The 21,264-nt window shown below is 43.1% G+C and overlaps 1 protein-coding gene across 5 annotated transcripts in view; it reads left to right on the top strand.

Annotated features, from left to right (window-relative positions):
• The window catches only part of DAO (D-amino acid oxidase), a 142,019-nt gene that overhangs the window by 107,282 nt on the left and 13,473 nt on the right, over positions 1-21,264 (top strand). For all 5 annotated transcript variants that reach the window (XM_073582590.1, XM_073582591.1, XM_073582592.1 and 2 more), the window contains 2 exons: positions 12,717-12,799; positions 12,934-13,051. In XM_073582590.1, the coding sequence (XP_073438691.1) occupies positions 12,717-12,799; positions 12,934-13,051 (201 nt within the window). The remainder of the gene's footprint in view (positions 1-12,716; positions 12,800-12,933; positions 13,052-21,264) is intronic.

Raw genomic sequence — 21,264 nt, forward strand, 5'->3', positions numbered from 1 at the left:
AAGAAACGGGTGGCACCGGACCGTTGCGTTGACGGATCCGTGTAAGGTTGAACTTTAAAGGAACCCGTGCCTGGAAAAAGGAGAGAGAGAGAGAGAGAGAGAGAGAGAGAGAGAGAGAGAGAGAGAGAGAGAGAGAGAAATTCTCAGCCTCCAGAACGGGATTTAGGGTTAAATTTCCGGCAAAGGCAATTCTTCTGGGCAAATGCGGAACTGGCCTGCAAAAAAACGTTTCAGTGTCCGTCCAGTCATGTCAGCGGACGCCAAAATTTTGGCGGATCCGTGAAAGAACGGATCCTACGGATGACCATCTGTCAAGATCCGCCGATAATGCAAGTCAATGGGAAGAAAAACGGATCCGCCAAGAAAAATTTCGGATCCGTTTTTTTTGCAAAACGTGGGAAAGCGGCCTAAGGTATCGTATGATAAAAACTTTCTGCAAAAGTTCTTTTTTGGGGAAAAATTGAAGAAAAACAGCAATTTCAGAATTCATTTTAGGTTTTTGATTTAGTTCATTGTGCGGATTATTTAAAGTGGTTTTACACTTTCAATAAAATAGCCCCAAGTGATTGTATACTTGTAAAAAAACAAACCCATCAGGTACTCTGCTTCTCTGTGACCTGCAGCTTTGCTCTGGTTGCAGTGTTTTGGCAACAGCAGTGATGTCACCACCACAACGCGCATAAGCGCTGCACCTAATCACTGATTTCAATCAGCAGCTTGTGCCGTGTATATTAGCAGAGTCTCTGAGCTCAGCGATTGGCTGAAGTGGTGGTGTGCACTGTAATTGTGAAGTCGTCCCTGTAACCAAAACACGGAGACCAGAGCTGCAGCGGGGAGCTGGCTTTGGACTAGGAGAGACTATTTTTGTCTTTCTTTTATAAGTATCCAATCATTTGGAGAACACTTTTATTTTTTTGTTTATAATTGTTACGTAGCAAATAGTAAAAATGTTTTTTTTACCTTTTAGAGTAAGGTCACATTGGATTTATATGTAAGGCCTGTTTCACACTTCAGTCTTTTGGCGTCAGTCACTATCCGTCAAACTGTGAAAAAACGGATCCAGTGCAGATTGGAAAAAAAATGATGCACTGGATCCGTTTTTTTGACGGATCCGTCGCAGCTGGAAATTTATCCCCTTAACGACCGCCGATACGCCTTTTAACGGCGGTAATTAAGGGTACTAAAACCACAGCGCCGTTAATTAACGGCGCTGTGATTTAAGTGAATAGGGCCCCCGAGTGTCGGATTTTCTCCGGGGTCTCGGCTGCCAGGGGTAGCCGAGACCCCAGAGAACATGAATCGGTCGGTTTTTACCGACCCCCGCTTTTGCGATCGCCGTTATTAACCCTATAACGGCGACCGCAAAAAAAAAAGCCGCGATTTTACATTTAATTTCTCTCTCCTATGATGTGATCGCACATCAGAGGAGAGAGAAATAGGGTCCCCGATCCCCCCCCGGTACCTCTCCGTGGCCCTCCGTCCCCTCCCGGTGGTCCCACGTCCCGCCGGCATCCTCCGATGGGCGCCGCCATCTTGAAAATGGCGGGCGCATGCGCAGTGCGCCCGCCGGGAATCTGCCGGCTCCGGCTGGCAGATTCCATTCATTATTTTGATCACTATGATAAACGATCATAGTGATCAAAATAAAAAAAATAGTACATAACCCCCCCGTTTATCACTCCCTTATATAGGCCAATATAATGAAATAAAGAAAATATTTTTTTTTTCAGTTTTCCATTAGGGTTAGGGTTAGGGTAGGGTTAGCGCTAGGGTTAGGGTAGGGTTAGGGCTAGGGCTAGGGTTAGGGTTAGGGTAGGGTTATGGTTAGGGTTGGGCTAGGGTTAGGGTTAGGGTTGGGCTAGGGTTAGGGTTAGGGTTGGGTTAGGGTTGGGCTAGGGTTAGGGTTGGGCTAGGGTTAGGGTTGGGCTAGGGTTAGGGCTAGAGTTAGGCTAGGGTTAGGGTTAGGGTTGTGCTAGGGCTAGGGTTAGGGCTCGGGTCACGACTAGGGTTAGAATTAGGGTTAGGGCGAACTAGAATTAGGGTTAGAATTAGGATTAGGGATTAGGGTTGGGATTAGGGTTAGGGTTGGGATTAGGGTTAGGGGTGTGTTGGGGTTAGGGTTGGAGCAAGAATTGAGGGGTTTCCACTATTTGCCAACTTTGGGGGTCTAAAAATTGGGGTCTAAAAAATCACTTTTGTGGAAATAAAAAAAGACTTTTTATTTTCACGGCTCTGCGTTTATAAACTTTTGTGAAGCGCTTGGGGGTTCAAAGTGCTCACCACACATCTAGATAAGTTCATTAGGGGGTCTAATTTCCAAAATGGGGTCACTTGTGGGGGGTTTCCACTGTTTAGGCCCATCAGGGGCTCTGCAAGCGCAACATGATGCCCGCAGACCATTCCATCAAAGTCTGCATTCCAAAATGGCACTCCTTCCCTTCCGAGCTCTCCCATGCGCCCAAACAGTGGTTCCCCCCCACATATGGGGTATCAGCATACTCAGGACAAATCGCATAACAACTGTGCGGGTATGATTTCTCCTGTTACCCTTGTAAAAAATAAAAATTTGGGGGCGAAAAGATCATCTTTGTGGAAAAAAATAGATTTCTTATTTTCACGGCTCTACGTTATAAACTTCTGTGAAGCCCTTGGGGGTTCAAAGTGCTCACCACACATCTAGATAAGTTCCTTAATGGGTCTAGTTTCCAAAATGGGGTCACTTGTTGGAGGTTTCCACTGTTTAGGCACATTAAGGGCTCTCCGAACGCAACATGGCATCCGATCTCAATTCCAGCCAATTCTGCGTTGAAAAAGTCAAACGGCGCTCCATCCCTTGCGAGCTCTGCCGTGTGCTGAAATAGTGGTTTACCCCCACATATAGGGTATCGGCGTATTCAGGAGAAATTATACAACAAATTTTGTGGTTGATTTTCTCTTTTAACACTTGTGAAAATAAAAAAAATTGGTTCTGAAGTAAATTTTTTGCAAAAAAAGTTAAATATTAATTTTTTCCTTCCACATTGCTTTAGTTCCTGTGAAGCACTTAAAGGGTTAATAAACTTCTTGAATGTGGTTTTGAGCACCTTGAGGGGTCTAGTGTTTAGAATGGTGCCACTTTTGGGTATTTTCTGTCATGTACACCCCTCAAAATGACTTTAAATATGATGTGGTCCCTAAAAAAAATGGTTTTGTAAATTTTGTTGTAAAAATGAGAAATCGCTGGTCAACTTTTAACCCTTATAACGTCCTAACAAAAAAAAATTTTGCTTCCAAAATTGTGCTGATGTAAAGTAGACATGTGGGAAATGTTATTTATTAAGAAATTTGTGTGACACATCTCTCTGATTTGAGGGCATAAAAATTTAAAGTTTTAAAATTGCAAAATTTTCAAAATTTTCGCCATATTTCCATTTTTTTCATAAATAAACACAAGACTTATCGAAGAAATTTTACCACTAATATGAAGTACAATATGTCATGAAAAAACAGTCTTAGAATCAGCGGGATCCATTAAAGCGTTCCAGAGTTATAACCTCATAAAGGGACAGTGGTCAGAATTGTAAAAATTGGCCTGGTCATTAAGCTGCAAACTGGCTCTGTCGCTAAGGGGTTAAAGGAATAGGGAGAGAGAGAGACTTTTCTGTGCCAGATCTGATTTTGGGGTTAAATTAAAGAAAGGGAAATTCTTCCAGGCATGCTCAGTTGAAAAAACGGAACCCCCTGGATTCCGTCATGTGACGGACGGCGATGGATCCGTCACCCATAGGCGTCCATTATAGCAGACAACGGACGGTGACGGATCCGTCACCGTCCGTCTTTTTGACTGAGACAAAAAACGTCTCGGGCTACTTTCACACTAGCGTCGTGCACTGCACGTCGCTATGCGACATTGCAGCGCACCGACGCATAGTGTGGAAGCGCCGCACAACGGGGGCAGCGGATGCTGTTTTTCATCGCATCCGCTGCCCCATTGTGAGGTGCGGGGAGGCGCGTGCGCGGTCGGAAATGCTGCAGACGACGCACCAAAAAACGTTACATGTAACGTTTTTTGGTTGCGACGGTCCGACGCAACCGTCGCACGACGGTTGCGACGTGTGGCAATGCGTCGCACTGTGTCGTTAATAAAAGTCTATGGAGAAAAAACGCATCCTGCAAGCACTTTTGCAGGATGCGTTTTTTCTTCAAAACGACGCATAGCGACGTGCAGTGCACGACGCTAGTGTGAAAGTAGCCTCAGTGAGACATTGACACACGTAGACCCATTTAAATGAATGGGTCTGTTCACATGTCAGTATGTTTCCACAGACCGTGTGTCCGTAGACAAAGCACGCTGACATGTCTGTTTTTTACCGGCAGCACGGGCCGAAAACATCCCGCACACGTAGAACACACATTGATGTCCTTCGTGTGACAACGGCGCTGGGGAAGAAGCTCTACAGTAAGCGCTGTTCCCCAGCGGCCACCCATATGGTACTGATGTGGCACACGGGCGGCACACGGTTACCACACGTGTGCTGCACGTATTACACACACGGACACAGATATCTCCAGTACCAGTTTTTCCGGTACTTGAAATATTAGGACGTGTGAAAGAGGAATTATGGCCAGCCTGAGGGTTCCGATGCATGACATGGTGCACACCAAATTACCAGAGGCAAACAAAAATCCCTTATAAAGACCTAAAATAAAACTTACCTTTTAAATATTATGACATAAATCACAGATAAAAAGAAGATTTAAAAGCACGTATTAGTAGAATAGGTTAGTCGTTCATTAAAGTACTTGTGCTTATCTCAATAGTGGTCACTTGCCAATAAGGCGCAGTGTTGTGTCCCATGAATGGGAACAACCTGTAATGTATATTTCTCTGTGTTTAGTTTTTCCTCCAATTAGCAAAATTTTCTGTTGTTGCTAGGTAGAATTAGACTGTGTGAAGATTGTCCCTATGTCCCTCCCGTAGCTGGACTCTGTATTAGGTTGCCCTCCCTTCTTCAGTTTAGTCTACAGCAGCCATTACTCTAGATGCATGTGTACTGCTCTGTATAGATTACTCCTTTTTACCTACTGTTCAATGTAAACTAATACAAGATTTTGGAAGAAAACAGCATCATTTCTCCTGGTCTTTCTACAGTTGCATTGCCGGTGGAGTTAAACTATCTGCGGATGCCTGGTGTGCGTACGAGTTATACAATTATCTAAGAAGCTGATAGTTAGAACGATCGGAATATACAGCCATCATGAAGAGGCAGAATACGCAGTGTCAAGATTAGATATGCAATGATGTTAAGCTCTTAGTATAATATAATTGATTCCTATAGCACCTACACCCGATTATGCTAACTCTTGGAGTAGCAGGCCTGTTATCAATGGCTCTGCCTGTGTTTCCTTAACTTACTGGATCAGAATGCAGTGCATGATGTTTTATTCACTGACACTTACTACACCTTAAACTATGAGATGCCTATAAGTAATAGCTTAGTTACTCCCCGATAACGGTGTTTCTTGGAACCCATGACAGCACCACAGAGAGAGGGGATCCTCCCTTCAGGGACAGGAACCTACAGATAAAAAGGGCGGTACCTCTCCTCCACCTTCAGTTGGTTACAGAGCATCAGAGGGTCTCCAGGTTAGTTAAACAACAGAAATATATACACAACATTATAATATTGCTTACTTATCAAGAAGCACCGTGCCTAAACGGAAATACTCTACTAACAGTAAAACGTGCTTACCACACTCATGAAGGGGAGGGGAATAAGCAGGTGCTGTCATGGGTTCCGAGAAACACCGTTATCGGTGAGTAACTAAGCTATTCTCTCTAACCCATGACAGCACCACGGAGAGAATTACAGAGATTGGTAGCTTAGGGAGGGACCACCGCCTGAAGGACCCTTCTCCCGAAGGTCAGGTCAGACGTAGAGGCTAGATCTAATCGATAGTGCCTGAAAAAGGTCGAAGGTGATGACCAGGTGGCCGCCTTACAGATTTTTTCTATCGATACCTCAGATCTTTCAGCCCATGAGATCGCCATCACCCTTGTGGAATGGGCTGTCAGCCCTTCCGGGATGGTATTTCCACTGGATGAATATGCCAGGGCAATCGCATCCCTTATCCACCTTGCCAGGGTACTCTTAGATGCCTTGAGCGCCTTCCGAGGACCCTGGAAACACACAAAGAGAGAGCCTTCCTTCCTATATTTTTTGGTGGCCTCTAAATACTGTACTAGGCACCTCTTTACATCTAAGGTGTGGAATTTTTCTTCCCCCTTATCCCCCTTATTTTTTGGATTTGGGCAGAAGGAAGGAAGGACTACCTCTTGGGACCAATGAAAATATGATGATACTTTAGGTAGATAGGCCGGGTCAGATTTTAGGATGACTCTATCCTCTAGAATTTTTGTAAAAGGTGGCCCTGCTGATAAGGCTTGAATATCGCTCACTCTACGAGCTGATGTTAGTGCCACCAGAAGCACCGTTTTAAATGACAGGATTTTTAGGGATGCCGAGTGAATAGGTTCGAACGGAGGGCCTGTCGGTGTGGAAAGTACAAGATTCAGGTCCCATGACGGTAACCTTTGACTAGCTATTCCCCTAGATCTGGTTGCGATCTTAATAAATCCTGCCACCCAAGGGTTACCTGCCACATCATGGTTATAAAGGGCGCCTAACACCACTATTTGTACCTTTAATGTGTTGACCGCCAGACCCTGTTCTAGGCCCTTTTGTAGACATTCAAGGATCCTATCAATCTGAACCCCGTCCTGAACCTTTGCCCCCGAAATGGATAAGAATTTTTTTCCATGTTCTCCCATAGGCTCTCATCGTAACCGGTTTCCTACTTTTTTGTAATGTAGTTATCAGGTTCTCTGAGAATCCTCTGTCCCTCATCAGCGCCCTCTCAAATTCCATGCTGTTAAATGGAGGTTCGCTGCCCGAGGGTGTAACACTGCCGTACTGTGGGTCACCCGTCAGGGACTGGAACCCTACTGAAGGCGGAGGAGAGGTTCCACCCTGTTTATCTGTAGGTTCCTGTCCCTGAAGGGTGGATCCCCTCTCTCCGTGGTGCTGTCATGGGTAAGAGAGAAATGCTGTCCCAAGCTATTGTATTCTGTTAAAGAATAGCAGCCTTTAGCTTCCCCAACATGTTTCAACTTGCGGTGTCATCATTGAGGCTATGAATGCTATAGGAATCAATTAAATTACTAAGAGCTTAACATCATAGCATATATAATCTTGACACTGGACTTTATTGGCAAGTGACCACTATTGAGAAAATCACAAGCACTTTAATGAACTAATGATTGACCAACCTAATCTAGAATGTGTTTTTAAAACTTCTTTTTTCTGTGATTTATGTCATAATAATTAAAAGTTAAGTTTTATTTTGTGTCTTTATCAGGGACTGTTGTTTGCATCTGGCAATTTGGTGTGACACGTTAAACCCTCAGCTGACCCTGGACAGTTTTATCTAGTGAAGCATGACAAGGTGTGCTCCCTGACCCAGTCTCACCCAATTCCTTACAGGATGGCGACAGTATAGTGAAGCTGGTTTCCATTGCTAACTGCACCAGCACAGCAGCTAATTAATTGCTGTACCTTTGTGTCTACTTGTGGGAAGGTATTGTTTAAATTCTCCAGACATACACATTAGACCAGTGGTCCTCAATCTTTCTTATCTTGACAGTCTAATTCAACTATGAAAGAGGTTATGAGCCACATCTAGGCCCTCTCCCCACAGTAGTGACACTCCTAGCCCACCAGTATTATGAAAGCCAAAGCTTCCCCCCAGAAAGCACACGGAGACCTTTTGCCCTCTCCTATATAAGCAGTATAATTACATAGAAGGATTCCTAGTTTGCCTTCATTCTGTATTCTTGCACTTTAAGCACACCCTCCCCACTATCACATACAGTTTCAAGCTGGTTGGGGATCCCTGTATTAGACTGTGAACTAAACACATCGATATCATCAGGTTCAGCTGACATTAGTCTAATGTTTATGTGGGCATTTAGATGCAGGAATCTTTATCATTAACGGGAATCTGTCATTAGGATTTTGCTACTTCATCTGAAAACAGCATAGTGTATGAAAACAGACCCTGATTCCAATGATGTATCACTTAGTTTACAGGGTGCAGTAGTTGTGAAAATCAGAGGTCTTAAATGTATCATGGAGCAGAGCTGAGAAAGCTGCCCCCACCCACACCAGGTTCTTTTTGTACATAGTCTATTGACAGTGAGCTGTTTAGCACAGGAGGGGGCAGAGCTGGACAACTTGGCATGAGGGAGCTAGTCAGGGCAATGATAATGTCACGGGGATACCACGACAGAGAGGAGCCAGAAGATTGCAACATCTGGTTACACAAATTCCTGCACTTATTAGAACTGCTTTACCATCCTATTAAACCAGGCAGGTTTCCTTGCTGTCATGGCAAGGGTTAATCAGGTCAATTGATCTCCTGGCGCTCGCCATTCTGAATTGTCTCAGCTGTTCTGTGTTGGTCTCTCCCCTCTGGTATATATGCTTGCCACTGGCACTTGGGAGTTGCCAGTGATAGTTCTACTTCCTGGTTTGGTGGTAGGTGGAAGGATAAAGTTCTGTGTTTGGAGTTGACGGCTGGAGGGTTTTTCTGGAGATTGCTGTGTAGAGTTCATTTGCGTATTTATCCTTATTCTCTCACATTTGGTTTCATCTTCAAATATTTCCTCTGTTTCCCACTCTGTTTTTTTTGTGAGTGTATTTGTATTATTGTAGCTTTCTTTTCTCCCTGTCTGTTAACCCTGTCTGTCTGGTTAGTGTTTTCTTATACACTTCGGCTCCTCACCTCCCTGGGTGGGGGAGGAATCAGAATCAGGAATCAGATAAGGGTAATGACCTGTAAGAGATTCACAGCGGCATTTAACATGTTAACAGCCGTGAGTGGATGGCAATTCTACACGTGGCTGATAGGGGCACATGACAACAGATCAAATCAGCTGTAATGTGCCGGAAAAGATGCAGGCTCAGCGCTGGAGCCCGCATCAAAGGGGGTACATCATTGGTCGTGAATGGTTTAAAGAAGCATGTGAGCAAAATCCAATCGTTTTTATGCTTTTTGAACCCCAACTTAATAGCGCTCGGGAAATCAAAACAACACAGGCTTCTACGATGTACTAAGGACTTCTGCTTTATTAGCACATGTAAAATAAAGTAGTGTTGTGGACAAAGGAAAAGTTCTCTCTGAACTATGAGCCAATAAAAACTTTACAGGCATGAATAGAAATGTAAAACTTCCCCACCCATCAGTGTTATTTGATCACCATGACACAGAGGTTACAAGACAAGATGGATACCACTGTCACAAAATGGAATCTGTTCAAAATTCAATACAAAGAAGCCACCTGCCACCAAGGCTGGCGGAACCATAACACTGTACTCTCAGCTTTTCCATCAAGTAATTATGTATTGTATATTAACTTTTGAATATTAAGCAGTAAACATAATGTAGTGGACAAGGAGGCAATATGAACTATTACTCCATAATCACACCCAAACTTAACATGTGTATGGTCACATAGGAGCTGGAGATTTCACCATTACTTTTCTAATTCTCGCCCTATCTCAATGAAGTGGGGTGGACATAGGACTGTCTAACCAGGGATCCCATATGCGGGATATTCCATTCTTACCTGCTAAGGACTGAGCCAAAGATAATTCATGCTGACAATTTACGTTAATTCTTTCAAACACTTCTCTAATAGTAGGTACATTCTGATCTTTCCATTTAGCCACGAGAGTTAATATAGCTGCAATTAAAATGTGAGTTAGGGAACCTCTAAGGTCAAAAAACCCTTATCCATTCCAATGTGAAGTACCATTAAGCTGGAGTCCAATAATATCTGCATCATGAGAACCTTTTTAATAAGATCGGCTACCCCCTCCCAAAATTTAGTGACTATTGGACAAAACCACCACAGATGACCCAATGTACCATTTTCCCCACATACATAAATTTATTAAAGCTGTGTGAGCCCATTTCGGTGGAACTGGGAGAAAGTGTCTTGTAAACACCAGACTTTGCTAAAATGTAGCAAAACTCCAAGGTGCAACTTTTTTAAAATACTATATAGCCACTCCAGACATCACTGGTAGCCTTATAGCAGAATATGCGCATGAAAAGCAGGAATCCATACTGCACGGGTCACCATCAGAGGTGACCGCTGCCTCTGTGAGTCTTCTGGTTTTCTAGTGAAGATTTTTAGAAAATAACACAGCAGGTTATAGGTATGGTAAGTTGAACCGACAGTACAGGGATCCAGAAACTCATACAGCTGACACCACCATCAGCAAATTACACCACTGAACCTATTTTGGAGGGATTAACTGTATAAATACATTCACTGGGCATTGCACTTGTGTATATTCCATTTATCTTTGCATTACCCGTGTCTGTATTTTAATACACATTCTATCGTCATGTGGTTCCTATTCAGACATATGCCCTTCTCTGGTTACAAACTACATGCAAATCCTGTGTGTCCTGCAGTCATTTGTTGCTAGGAGTTTTCTACTTTGGTATCCAACAAGAAGGTAGACGTAGAAGAGAATAACATATGCCTGGAGGATCAGACTACACACAAAGATTATTTATGAGCTGTAACAATAGAGTCACATAAGTTTTGTATAGGAACAGTATGCACAAAAAGGAATTTTTAAACATATTTGTAGCAATAATGAATGTTTGCAGGCATGAATATAGTCTTGAAACATCTGCTATAATTGCTGAGAAAGTAAAGAGAAAACAAGCAAGCTCCAATAATTTGCATTTTATTGTCTCCTGTACAATTTGCATGCAAATAAGATACTTAACAGTTATGCAAAAAGTCAATCCCAGTCATTGTTTTTGTGGCACTTTGCCACTTTCTCAAGGTATCAAGCCATGCAGCACAATGCGGCAAAGCCATCTCTTTAGCTGTGACTTTCATAACTGCCAGCTACTCCAATATCCCCTAGCACATTGCCTATTTTCTTCAGGAATTTAGTTTAAAGTGTCATTAGATTTTTTTTAGGATAAGATATCACTTGTATACATGGTCATTAAGTGACTCTTTTTACATTTTTACTCTTCTGTTTGCTAAACGTATGTTAATTTTCTCTGACTTAGTTTGTAGAGTAGGCGTAAAGTATCTGCTATAATTTCTCTCATATATTACACACATAGGGAATATGAGATTCTGCTCTCCTATCTCTGTAGCATAGCCTTAGAAAGAACAGCAGCATGAAGGACATTATACAGCAGTACTGAGCAGTGTAGCTGTGAATCATGTTCAAAGGAAAAGCTCAAGACATGTGTGTCTCTTTGCTTCGAATTATCTCCATCCTCCTTCACCATCCCCTTTTCATAGACTTCTTTTGACCTTTAGCAGGTAACCTATTGATTTGTTGAAGATGACTATTTCAACTATAGTTACTCTTGAAAATTCCTGTACATGTTATACGGCAGCTCCATTTGCCCTGTTCTTGTGACCTAACTTTGCATATGTTTAAAAAAAAAGCTTTATTTTCTACCAGTTATATTAATTTTTATATTAAGGAGATTGTATCATCTTCTTTCTTCAGGAGCGCCCCATTGCTCAGCCTCCCAGCTTCTTACTTGCTGATACAGTACTTGTGCGCTCCTGAAGATTGTCAGTTTGAACCAGCAGTATGGCCACAACGCTGATCTCAACTGTGTGCTCTCTCATGCTACTTTGCCAGTGCAGCATGAGAAAATGATAGGGGCATTGAAGCAGGCTGGATCCAGTGATCCGGACAAGCGTAGTGGTGCTCCTTGTCTAGAAAACTGGCCACCTCAAAGACTGCAAAGGAAGAATAGCAAATGAGAAGTAGACTACAGAATTAGAAATCCCTCCATTCTTAAGAATGTAGAGAATTTTTAAAAAGCGATAATGACAAAGTTACTTGTTTTTACAAAAACTGTTCATTTTTAATCATTATAATGAGGCAAGCCCTTTAATACGTTTTTGTGCTTTCTTTATGCTCTGTTTTGGAATACATGTTTGTTAGCATTTAATGAATGCCTTAATTATGCAAATTTCATTATGCAGCAGGACAATGATCTAAGGCATTCCTCTAAGCTACTTGATAAAGAAATAGGGGAGCAAAACACCTCTAACAGGAGTCCATTACCAGGCAGACAAACGTTGGTTTTAGTAAACTGGACAATGTAAAGATATCTGGTAATCAAACAGCGTTATGTTGCTCAACAGAGTCACATCCGATCATCGGTCACATCCAAGCACAACATCTGGAAGGAGTTTGTATGCTCTCCCTGAGTTTTCGTGAGTAACCTCCGGGTTCTCCGGTTTCCAACCACGCTCCCCAAACATACAGATAGGGAACTTAGATTGTGAGCCCCAATGGGGAGTGAAAAGATGTCTGTAAAATGACGGCCCTATACAAGTGAGTAAATTAAAATAAACATACAGCTTGCTGATTTTTCCCATGTAAATGAAGCTGAGTGGTAATTGACATATATATTGTTCTTCAGTCCTTGTTTCGAGCAAAAAATTCTGCCCATGTTAAAACACACTAATGTGTCTGACGAACAACCAATTCTCAACCATCCTGAATTCTTGTGGGTGATATATTGCTTAGAACACTTGGTCCTTTTAATGCCATGACATTTGTCTAAGTAAATCTAATCATCCTATTGGTTTTCCTTTTTTTGTGTCCTAGGTGGCTGCTCCATGGATGAAGCATTTTATTCTAACCCATGATCTGAAGACAGGAGTATATACCACACCTTATATCATTCCAGGGTGAGTCCTACATGAAATGCATAAATATTAATATTACATTTACAAAAGCTAAAAATCTCTCTTGTAAGCTTCAATTTGTAATCTCTATGGATAAAGAGTTCTCTTACACATTTTTGTGTCTTCTGTGCATGAAGATCTCAGCTGGTGACATTAGGAGGCATTTATCAACTGGGAAACTGGAATGAGGAGGAAGTGTCCAGCGATCATGACTGGATTTGGGAAGAATGTTGTAAACTGGTACCTAGCCTAAAGGTAAGAAATATGAATATCCCCTTATTACCCTTCCTGTAGACTTCTTTAGTTCCTCAGAGTTAAAGAGAACTTTACAGGAGATTTATGTTTTCTGAACCATGGACAACAGGAATAAGACACTGGCTGCGCTATTGTAGCTGTGTATTGTAGCATAGCTGGGAAAACTAGGCTTAACTCCAGCTCTGCAGTGTTTGAATAGAAGCACCTGAAGTGCATCTCTGAGAAGCAGGAAGTAGATTCATTGAGTGTCAGTTTCCTGAGAGACTGTCAATCTGCTTGATGAAGCAGAGTTGAATGCACAGGCTGGGTGAGTGACCAGCCAAGATATGAGGTGTAGTCTGAGAGAGATATTTGCTGGGGTCCCTCTCTGAATGGAGTCACTGGAGAGTCAGCTTGCTGGATGTAACAGAGGCAAGAACGCATCTCTGAGAAGAGTCTGTGCAGGTCGTGTGCATAGAACCTCATGTATCAGTAGTTGCTATGGACAATCGCTGTTTTCTATGACCGAGCTGTGGTTACCTCAGTCGTGGATGAGTAGCCAGGGTCTGTTCTCTTTAGTTAGTGCATCAACAATGCTAGGGATTTATGTTTATGATTTTGTTGTTTTGGTGATGTACAACCGGTGGAAGGCAATTACAAACTGCAAGTGTTTGGACCAAATTTGCTTTGCCTGTATGAACACTACTTAAGGCTTAAAGCCTACCAGAGAGACTGAAACGCTACTATTGGTGTATGAAATGCGGCTGTGAAATCCCAGAGAAAACAGGCGATTACAGTGTAAGGATTGAATGTCCTGGATAAATGCAGCTACAGTGTTGCAGTCACAGTCTGAAAGCATTGAGGTGCTGTACTGTCAGAATGTGACATTGCCTCAGTGTTATGGTGTTGCTGATGCAGCTCGAGGGAGCAATTAGAAATGGCAATATTCTCTTCAAGTGGAGTTGTGAAGATCTGAACTGGGGTCCACAATGTTGGGGGTCAGTGGACTGCAGCATTGGCCATAGAAACTCCTACTTCTCCTGCCAAGCTTGCTATGCTGTTCCTCATCCTGGCAAGCCTGATGAATTTTGGAAACCAGTCCTGTTGACCAATGAGAGAGAGCCAGTGGTAAGGGGAAATTTCATGGGTAGAAGGAAGAATAGATTCAATGAAATTTCAACAAATTCTTGATGCAAACATAACACCATCTGTAAAAAAAAAAGCTGAAGTTGATAAGAGGATGCTTCTACAAATGGATAATGATCCTAAACACACATCAAAATCCATAATAGATTACCTCAAAAGGCGCAAGCTGAAGGTTTTACAATGGCCCTCACAGTCCCCTGATCTGAACATCATTGAAACTCTGTGGCTAGACTTCAAAATAGCAGTGCATGCAAGACGACCCAGGAATCTCACAGGACTGGAAGAATTTTACAAGGAAGAACGGATGAAAATCCCTCAAACAAGAATTGAAAGACTCTTGGCTGGCTACAAAAAGCCTTTATAAGCTGTGATACTTTCAAAAGAGGACGCTACTAGGTACTAACCATACAGGGTGCCCAAACTTTTCATTGGCCCATTTTCCTTTTTGTAATCTTTAAAATGTAAAAGCTGAAAATATATACAGTATATATACATTTTTGTCTTTAAAATGCAAAGGAAATGTGTCATGTTTAACTTTAGGCCTTTTAGAGATCATTTAATCTTCAACTTGCTTAACTGTTCACAATAACAGTAATTTTGACCAAGGGTGCCTAAAATTTTGCATGCCACTGTATCAGTAGTTGCTATGGACAGTAGCTGTTTTGTTTGAGCAAGTTGGGGCTAGGTCAGTAGTGTATGAGTAGACAGGGTCTGTTCTTGTTTAGTTATCAACTTTTCAAGGCTAGGGATTTATCTTTAGGATTTTGTTGTTTTGGTGCTGTGCAGGCAGAGGAAAGAAATAAAAACTGCATGTGTTTTGACTAACACTGCATCGCCTGTGTGAACGCTACCTAAGGCCTAATGCCTACTAGAGAGAGTGAAACTCTACAGCATGTGTAACGTGCCGTGGGGTGGTAGCCACGGACGTGGCACTTGTCTGTGATGCCCCGACACATTACATGAAAGTGGAGGTCCTGGCTGGGTGTGTGGACTTGTGCTGTGAGGGCATTACTCCCATGCAGTCCATATGTAACCGATGTTGCTCGTTTGCCAGGACTAGATGTTCACAGCTCAATGAGAGAGACCACTATTCATAAATAAACTTTTTACTGAATGGCCACTTTGTAAGGCTATCCCGTGTATTCTGTATAACCCTTATCAAAGATACAAAGCTTATGGACTTTTACTTTACAGTATAAAGCATTTTACACACAGTATCCTTCCTCTGTAGTATATTTTAGGGATTTCTATATCCACTGTTTCTCCCTACTTCCCCACAACCCATCTTTAACTCCAGTCCTGTTTAACAAATTTCCTTAATTTGTTCAGTGGTTTTCCATTCAAGTCATTCCACTACTGGTATCATGGAACTCCCACTCGGGGCCACTCACTAGTCCCAGCTTCTCAGTCCTGTTTAGGCCCGTTACCTTTAATTGTTACAAGCCCAAGGTCTCATGGCTAGGCATCTTCTCCTAGGACTTGTCTCCGGAAGGCCACTCTGTGTCTCTGTCACTTAACCTCAGGATCTCGTTATCCCTTCTCTTCGGACTCCTCTTATTTAGAGTCACCCTCGAATGTGGCACTCTCGGTCCACTTATTCAGCACTCTATTCCTTACCTGTCTTGCTAGCAGGAAGCAGACACAATATTATTAAGAAGCTTTTTGACATTTGAATGCTGTTTTTCATGAGTAACGGCCCTATTTACCACTGTTGACAGGTTCTGCTCTTACATAAGCTAATAAACCACATAGATATAGAGAGACCATTAAGTTTATTGCTGATAGGTGATTCTATATGATTAATGTGATTCTGTGTGATCAAACTTAGGCTGGAGTCACACATAGCGACTCACCAGCGATCCTGACAACGATATCAATATGTCAGGATCGCTGGTGAATCGCTATGTGATCACTGGTGAGCTGTCAAACAGACAGCTTCACCAGCGATCAGCACAGCGACGCCGAGCGCCCGGCGTCGCTGTGCACGTTAGTAACCAGCGCGCTGATGCAGGAAGCTGGTAACTAACGTACACATCGGGTATCTAAGGGACGCATGTCCCTTGGATATCCGATGTGTACGTTAGTTACCAGCTGATCGCTGGTCTCCCGCCTGTCACACACAGCGATGCGTGGTGGCCAGCGGGAGGCCAGCGACCAAAAAAAGTCCTGGCCTTTCCTGCAGTGATCAGCGATACCGGCAGGGGGGCCGGTCGCTGATCGCTGTCACACACAGTGATCTCGCTGGTGAGATCGCTGTTGTGTCACAAAAATTGTGTGACGGGGCCTTTATTTCTGAAAGGTGATTCTGTACAATAAAGAATTATGGCCAATAAGGGCAATGATATTATGGATGTTTAATTATATACTCCACTAGTTCTCTGTACTGCGCTTACGGGCGGGCGATAACATAAATGTTATCGGACTGTAGGGCACAGTACATAGGTATTTGAGCACCCACCCTTTGTCTTTTTGTCTGTTTGAGTTTTAATTTTAAATATTATTAAGAAAATTTGTTTTAGAAGAATTCTCACATATTTGCTATATTAGTGTTTACTAGTGTTGAGCATTCCGATACCGCAAGTATCGGGTATCGGCCGATACTTGCTGTATCGGAATTCCGATACCGACATCCGATATTTTTTCAATATCGGGCATCGGAATCGGAAGTTCAAAGTTGATTGGCTGCCGAAATGACGTCATCATGATGCGCGGTGTGTGCGCATCATGATGCGCCGTCATTTTGGGCCTTCCGGGGGTCTCTGCCGGCCTGCCGGGGGGCTGTGCCGGCCTGCCGGGGGGCTGTGCCGGCCTGCCGGTGGTCTGTGCACCCTGTGGGGGCCTGTACCGGCCTGCCGGGGGGCTGTGCCGGCCTGCCGGGGGGCTGTGCAGGCTCCGGTGGTCTGTGCAGGCTCCGGGGGGCTGTGCAGGCATCGTCCGATGGGACTACAAGTCCCATCGGGCGATGCCTGCTACCATGACAGTGATTGACACATTAGCCAATGATGGGACAGTAGTAGTCCCATCATCCGGCTAATGTGTTAAATGTAAAAAAAAAAAAAAAAAAAAAAAAAAATACTACATACATACTACATGCATGCTACATACATACTACATGCTACATACATACTATATACATACTACATGCATGCTACATGCTACATATATACTACATGCATGCTACATACATACTACATGCTACATACATGCTACATACATACTACATGCTACATACATACTACATATATACTACATGCATGCTACATACATACTACATGCTACATGCATACTACATACATACTACATATATACTACATGCATGCTACATACATACTACATGCTACATACATACTACATGCATGCTACATACATACTACATACATACTACATATATACTACATGCATGCTACATACATACTACATGCTACATACATACTACATGCATGCTACATACATACTACATGCTACATATATACTACATACATACTACATGCATGCTACATACATGCTACATGCATGCTACATACATACTACATGCATGCTACATACATAATACATGCTACATACATACTACATACATGCTACATGCATGCTACATACAATACATTCATACAATACATACATAGACATACAGTACATATAACATAGAGTAACATACTTACCAATACTTGTCACATTGTTCCCCGAAGCCATTGTCTTTTACGGAATAAATATTAACATAACAAACCACAAAAATACTCACCCATGATCCGAAGCAGTCCACGAGTGTGTCCCACGACGATCTTGGGTAGAGAACTGCAGCATCAGCTGATGCTGCCGCTCTCTACGGGCTGCAGGAATCCAATGACGGAAGGTAGGTATCCTTCCGCACTGTATTCCTCCGCCACTTGAAAAAAAAAGTCCCTAGTCTCACTTTATGGTAAAAGCTGTGTGGGAAATTCCCACACAGCTTTTACCATAAAGTGAGACTAGGGACTTTTTTTTTCAAGTGGCGGAGGAATACAGTGCGGAAGGATACCTACCTTCCGTCATTGGATTCCTGCAGCCCGTAGAGAGCGGCAGCATCAGCTGATGCTGCAGTTCTCTACCCAAGATCGTCGTGGGACACACTTGTGGACTGCTTCGGATCATGGGTGAGTATTTTTGTGGTTTGTTATGTTAATATTTATTCCGTAAAAGACAATGGCTTCGGGGAACAATGTGACAAGTATTGGTAAGTATGTTACTCTATGTTATATGTACTGTATGTCTATGTATGTATTGTATGAATGTATTGTATGTAGCATGCATGTAGTATGTATGTAGCATGTATGTATGTAGCATGTAGTATGTATGTAGTATGTATGTAGCATGTAGTATGTATGTAGCATGCATGTAGTATATATGTTGTATGTATGTAGTATATATGTAGCATGTAGCATGCATGTAGTATGCATGTAGTATGTATGTAGCATGTAGTATGTATGTAGTATGTATGTAGTATGTATGTAGTATGTATGTAGTATGTATGTAGTATGTATGTAGCATGCATGTAGTATGTATGTAGTATGTATGTAGCATGTAGTATGTATGTAGCATGCATGTAGTATGTATGTATGTAGTATTTTTTTTTTTTTTACATTTAAGTAACACATTAGCCGGATGATGGGACTACTACTGTCCCATCATTGGCTAATGTGTCAATCACTGTCATGGTAGCAGGCATCGCCCGATGGGAGTTGTAGTCCCATCGGACGATGCCTGCACAGCCCCCCGGTGCCTGCACAGCCCCCCGGCAGGCCGGCACAGCCCCCCCGGCAGGCCGGCACAGACCACCGGAGCCTGCACAGACCACCGGCAGGCCGGCACAGCCCCCCGGCAGGCCGGTACAGAACTCCACAGGGTGCACAGACCACCGGCAGGCCGGCACAGCCCCCCGGCAGGCCGGTGCAGTCCGCACAGCCCACCGGCAGGCCGGCACAGCCCCCCGGCAGGCCGGCGGAGACCCCCGGAAGGCCCGTACAGACCCCCGAGAGGCTGTACAAGGGCAGGAAAGGGTTTTTCCAATTCCGATACCGGAAGTCTCATAGACTTGAATGGGACTTCCGGTATCGGCATCGGCGATACCGATACTTTTTTTTAAAGATCGGCCGATCCATTCCGATCCGATATTTTGAAGTATCGGACGGTATCGCTCAACTCTAGTGTTTACTGAGTGTGTCTAACAAGATACGATAAATTTGCCATAAACAAACATTTCTACAGTCAAACGACATATTATGTCACAACACATTACATTTCCCATTACACAATATTTACATAACGCAAGACATTATTCACATTACAATGCATTGACTCGATTGGTGTCTTCAGGGGCAGAAGCCCGACAGTCATTGTCCACCACCCTTAAATATGTTTTAGGCTGGAGTCACACACAACGAATAAAAAATCGGTCCCATTTTAACAGTACGAAATCGCACAAAGATTTCTTGTCCATGGATCCGTCTGTCATCCGATTTTTCGGCGATGAACCGATTTTATTCGCATCTAAGCATCAAATTGACATCCAATGCCAATGCCTGATGCTCTTTCCTGTTGACCTGGAGAAGTCTTGCGATTTAATCGCAAGTCACAGGTGTGGTGCGTTTTCAATGCGATTTTTAATCGCATCCATAGACTTGCATTGTTGAATCCGATCCGAAAATCGGTGACAATCGCAGCATGCTGCGATTGTCTCGGTCCGAGGATCGGATGCGATAAAAAATCGCATGATGTGAGCTGCCCCATAGAATAACATTGGGACGACTGCAATGTGATTCGTCCGATTTTATCGCTAGTGTGACTCCGGCCTTACTCTTTAATGCTGCGTTGTTTTAGAAAAAACAAAAGCTGGCTGAGGACAATGCATCTGCAATGACAAGTGTAACTCATGGGTCCTCAGTGATTTCTCTCCACCGGCTCCCCTAGACTGACGTGTGCGCCACTATGTTTGCATAAAGGGAGAGACCTGTCAATTTATCACAGTGGGGTGGGAAGAAGCCGCTGGGGATCTGCCTCTTAAGGGCCTGTCACACTAAGTGATATCGCTAGCAATATCGCTATAACGTCACTGGTTTTTGTGACGTTATAGCGATATTGCTAGCGATATCGCTATGTCTGATACTTACCTCCGACCGCTCCCCCGCTGGTTATCGCTGGTCGCGCGAGATCGTCCTGGACTGTTTCTCGTCGTCAGCTTCCTGCTGGGCTTCCTGCTGTGGAGACAAGCGACGCGTGGACGCAGGCGGGAGGACGTCAGGATCGCCTCGTCTGACAGGTAAGTAGCGACCCCCGACCACTATGATGTCGCTGGTGAGATCTGCCTGTGTGGCAGCTCACTAGCGACCACTTAGCGATGCACCAGCGATCCTGACCACGTCATATCACTGGTCGGGATCGCTGGTACATCGCTAAGTGTGACAATACCTTTAGACTAGTCACCTGGATGGTAAAGAGGAGAGATAGCTGCCTGTGAATCAACATTAGATCTATACTTGGGGTATATAATGTTTTTATAGGTAGACTACATGGATCATAGCCATCGACCATACTGTATCCCCTGTCTTTGCCATAGGCATATCTGAATCAGTCAAGCATCTACTTTATACACTGTGTGCACAGTTTTTAGTCAGTTTGTATTTTTGATGATTCATTTTATTATTGAACTACTACATTGCTGTCATTCTATCCAAAAGGTTAATAAATCCGGAACCAGAATATTTTACAAAGTAAAAATGAAGGTTTGTCTTTCTTATGAGAATATATACAGTCATATGTAAAAGTTTGGGCACCCCTATTAATGTTAACCTTTTTTCTTTATAACAATTTTGGTTTTTGCAACAGCTATTTCAGTTTCATATATCTAATAACTGATGGACTCAGTTATATTTCTGGATTCAAATGAGGTTTATTGTACTCACAGAAAATGTGCAATCTGCATTTAAACAAAATTTGACCGGTGCAAAAGTATAGGCACCCTTATCATTTTCTTGATTTGAACACTCCTAACTACTTTTTACTGACTTCTTGAAGCACTAAATTGGTTTTGTAACCTCATTGAGCTTTGAACTTCA

Source organism: Dendrobates tinctorius, unplaced genomic scaffold, assembly GCF_039654945.1.
Source record: "Dendrobates tinctorius isolate UK_male_01 unplaced genomic scaffold, ASM3965494v1 ptg000073l, whole genome shotgun sequence".
Taxonomy (NCBI): domain Eukaryota; kingdom Metazoa; phylum Chordata; class Amphibia; order Anura; family Dendrobatidae; genus Dendrobates; species Dendrobates tinctorius.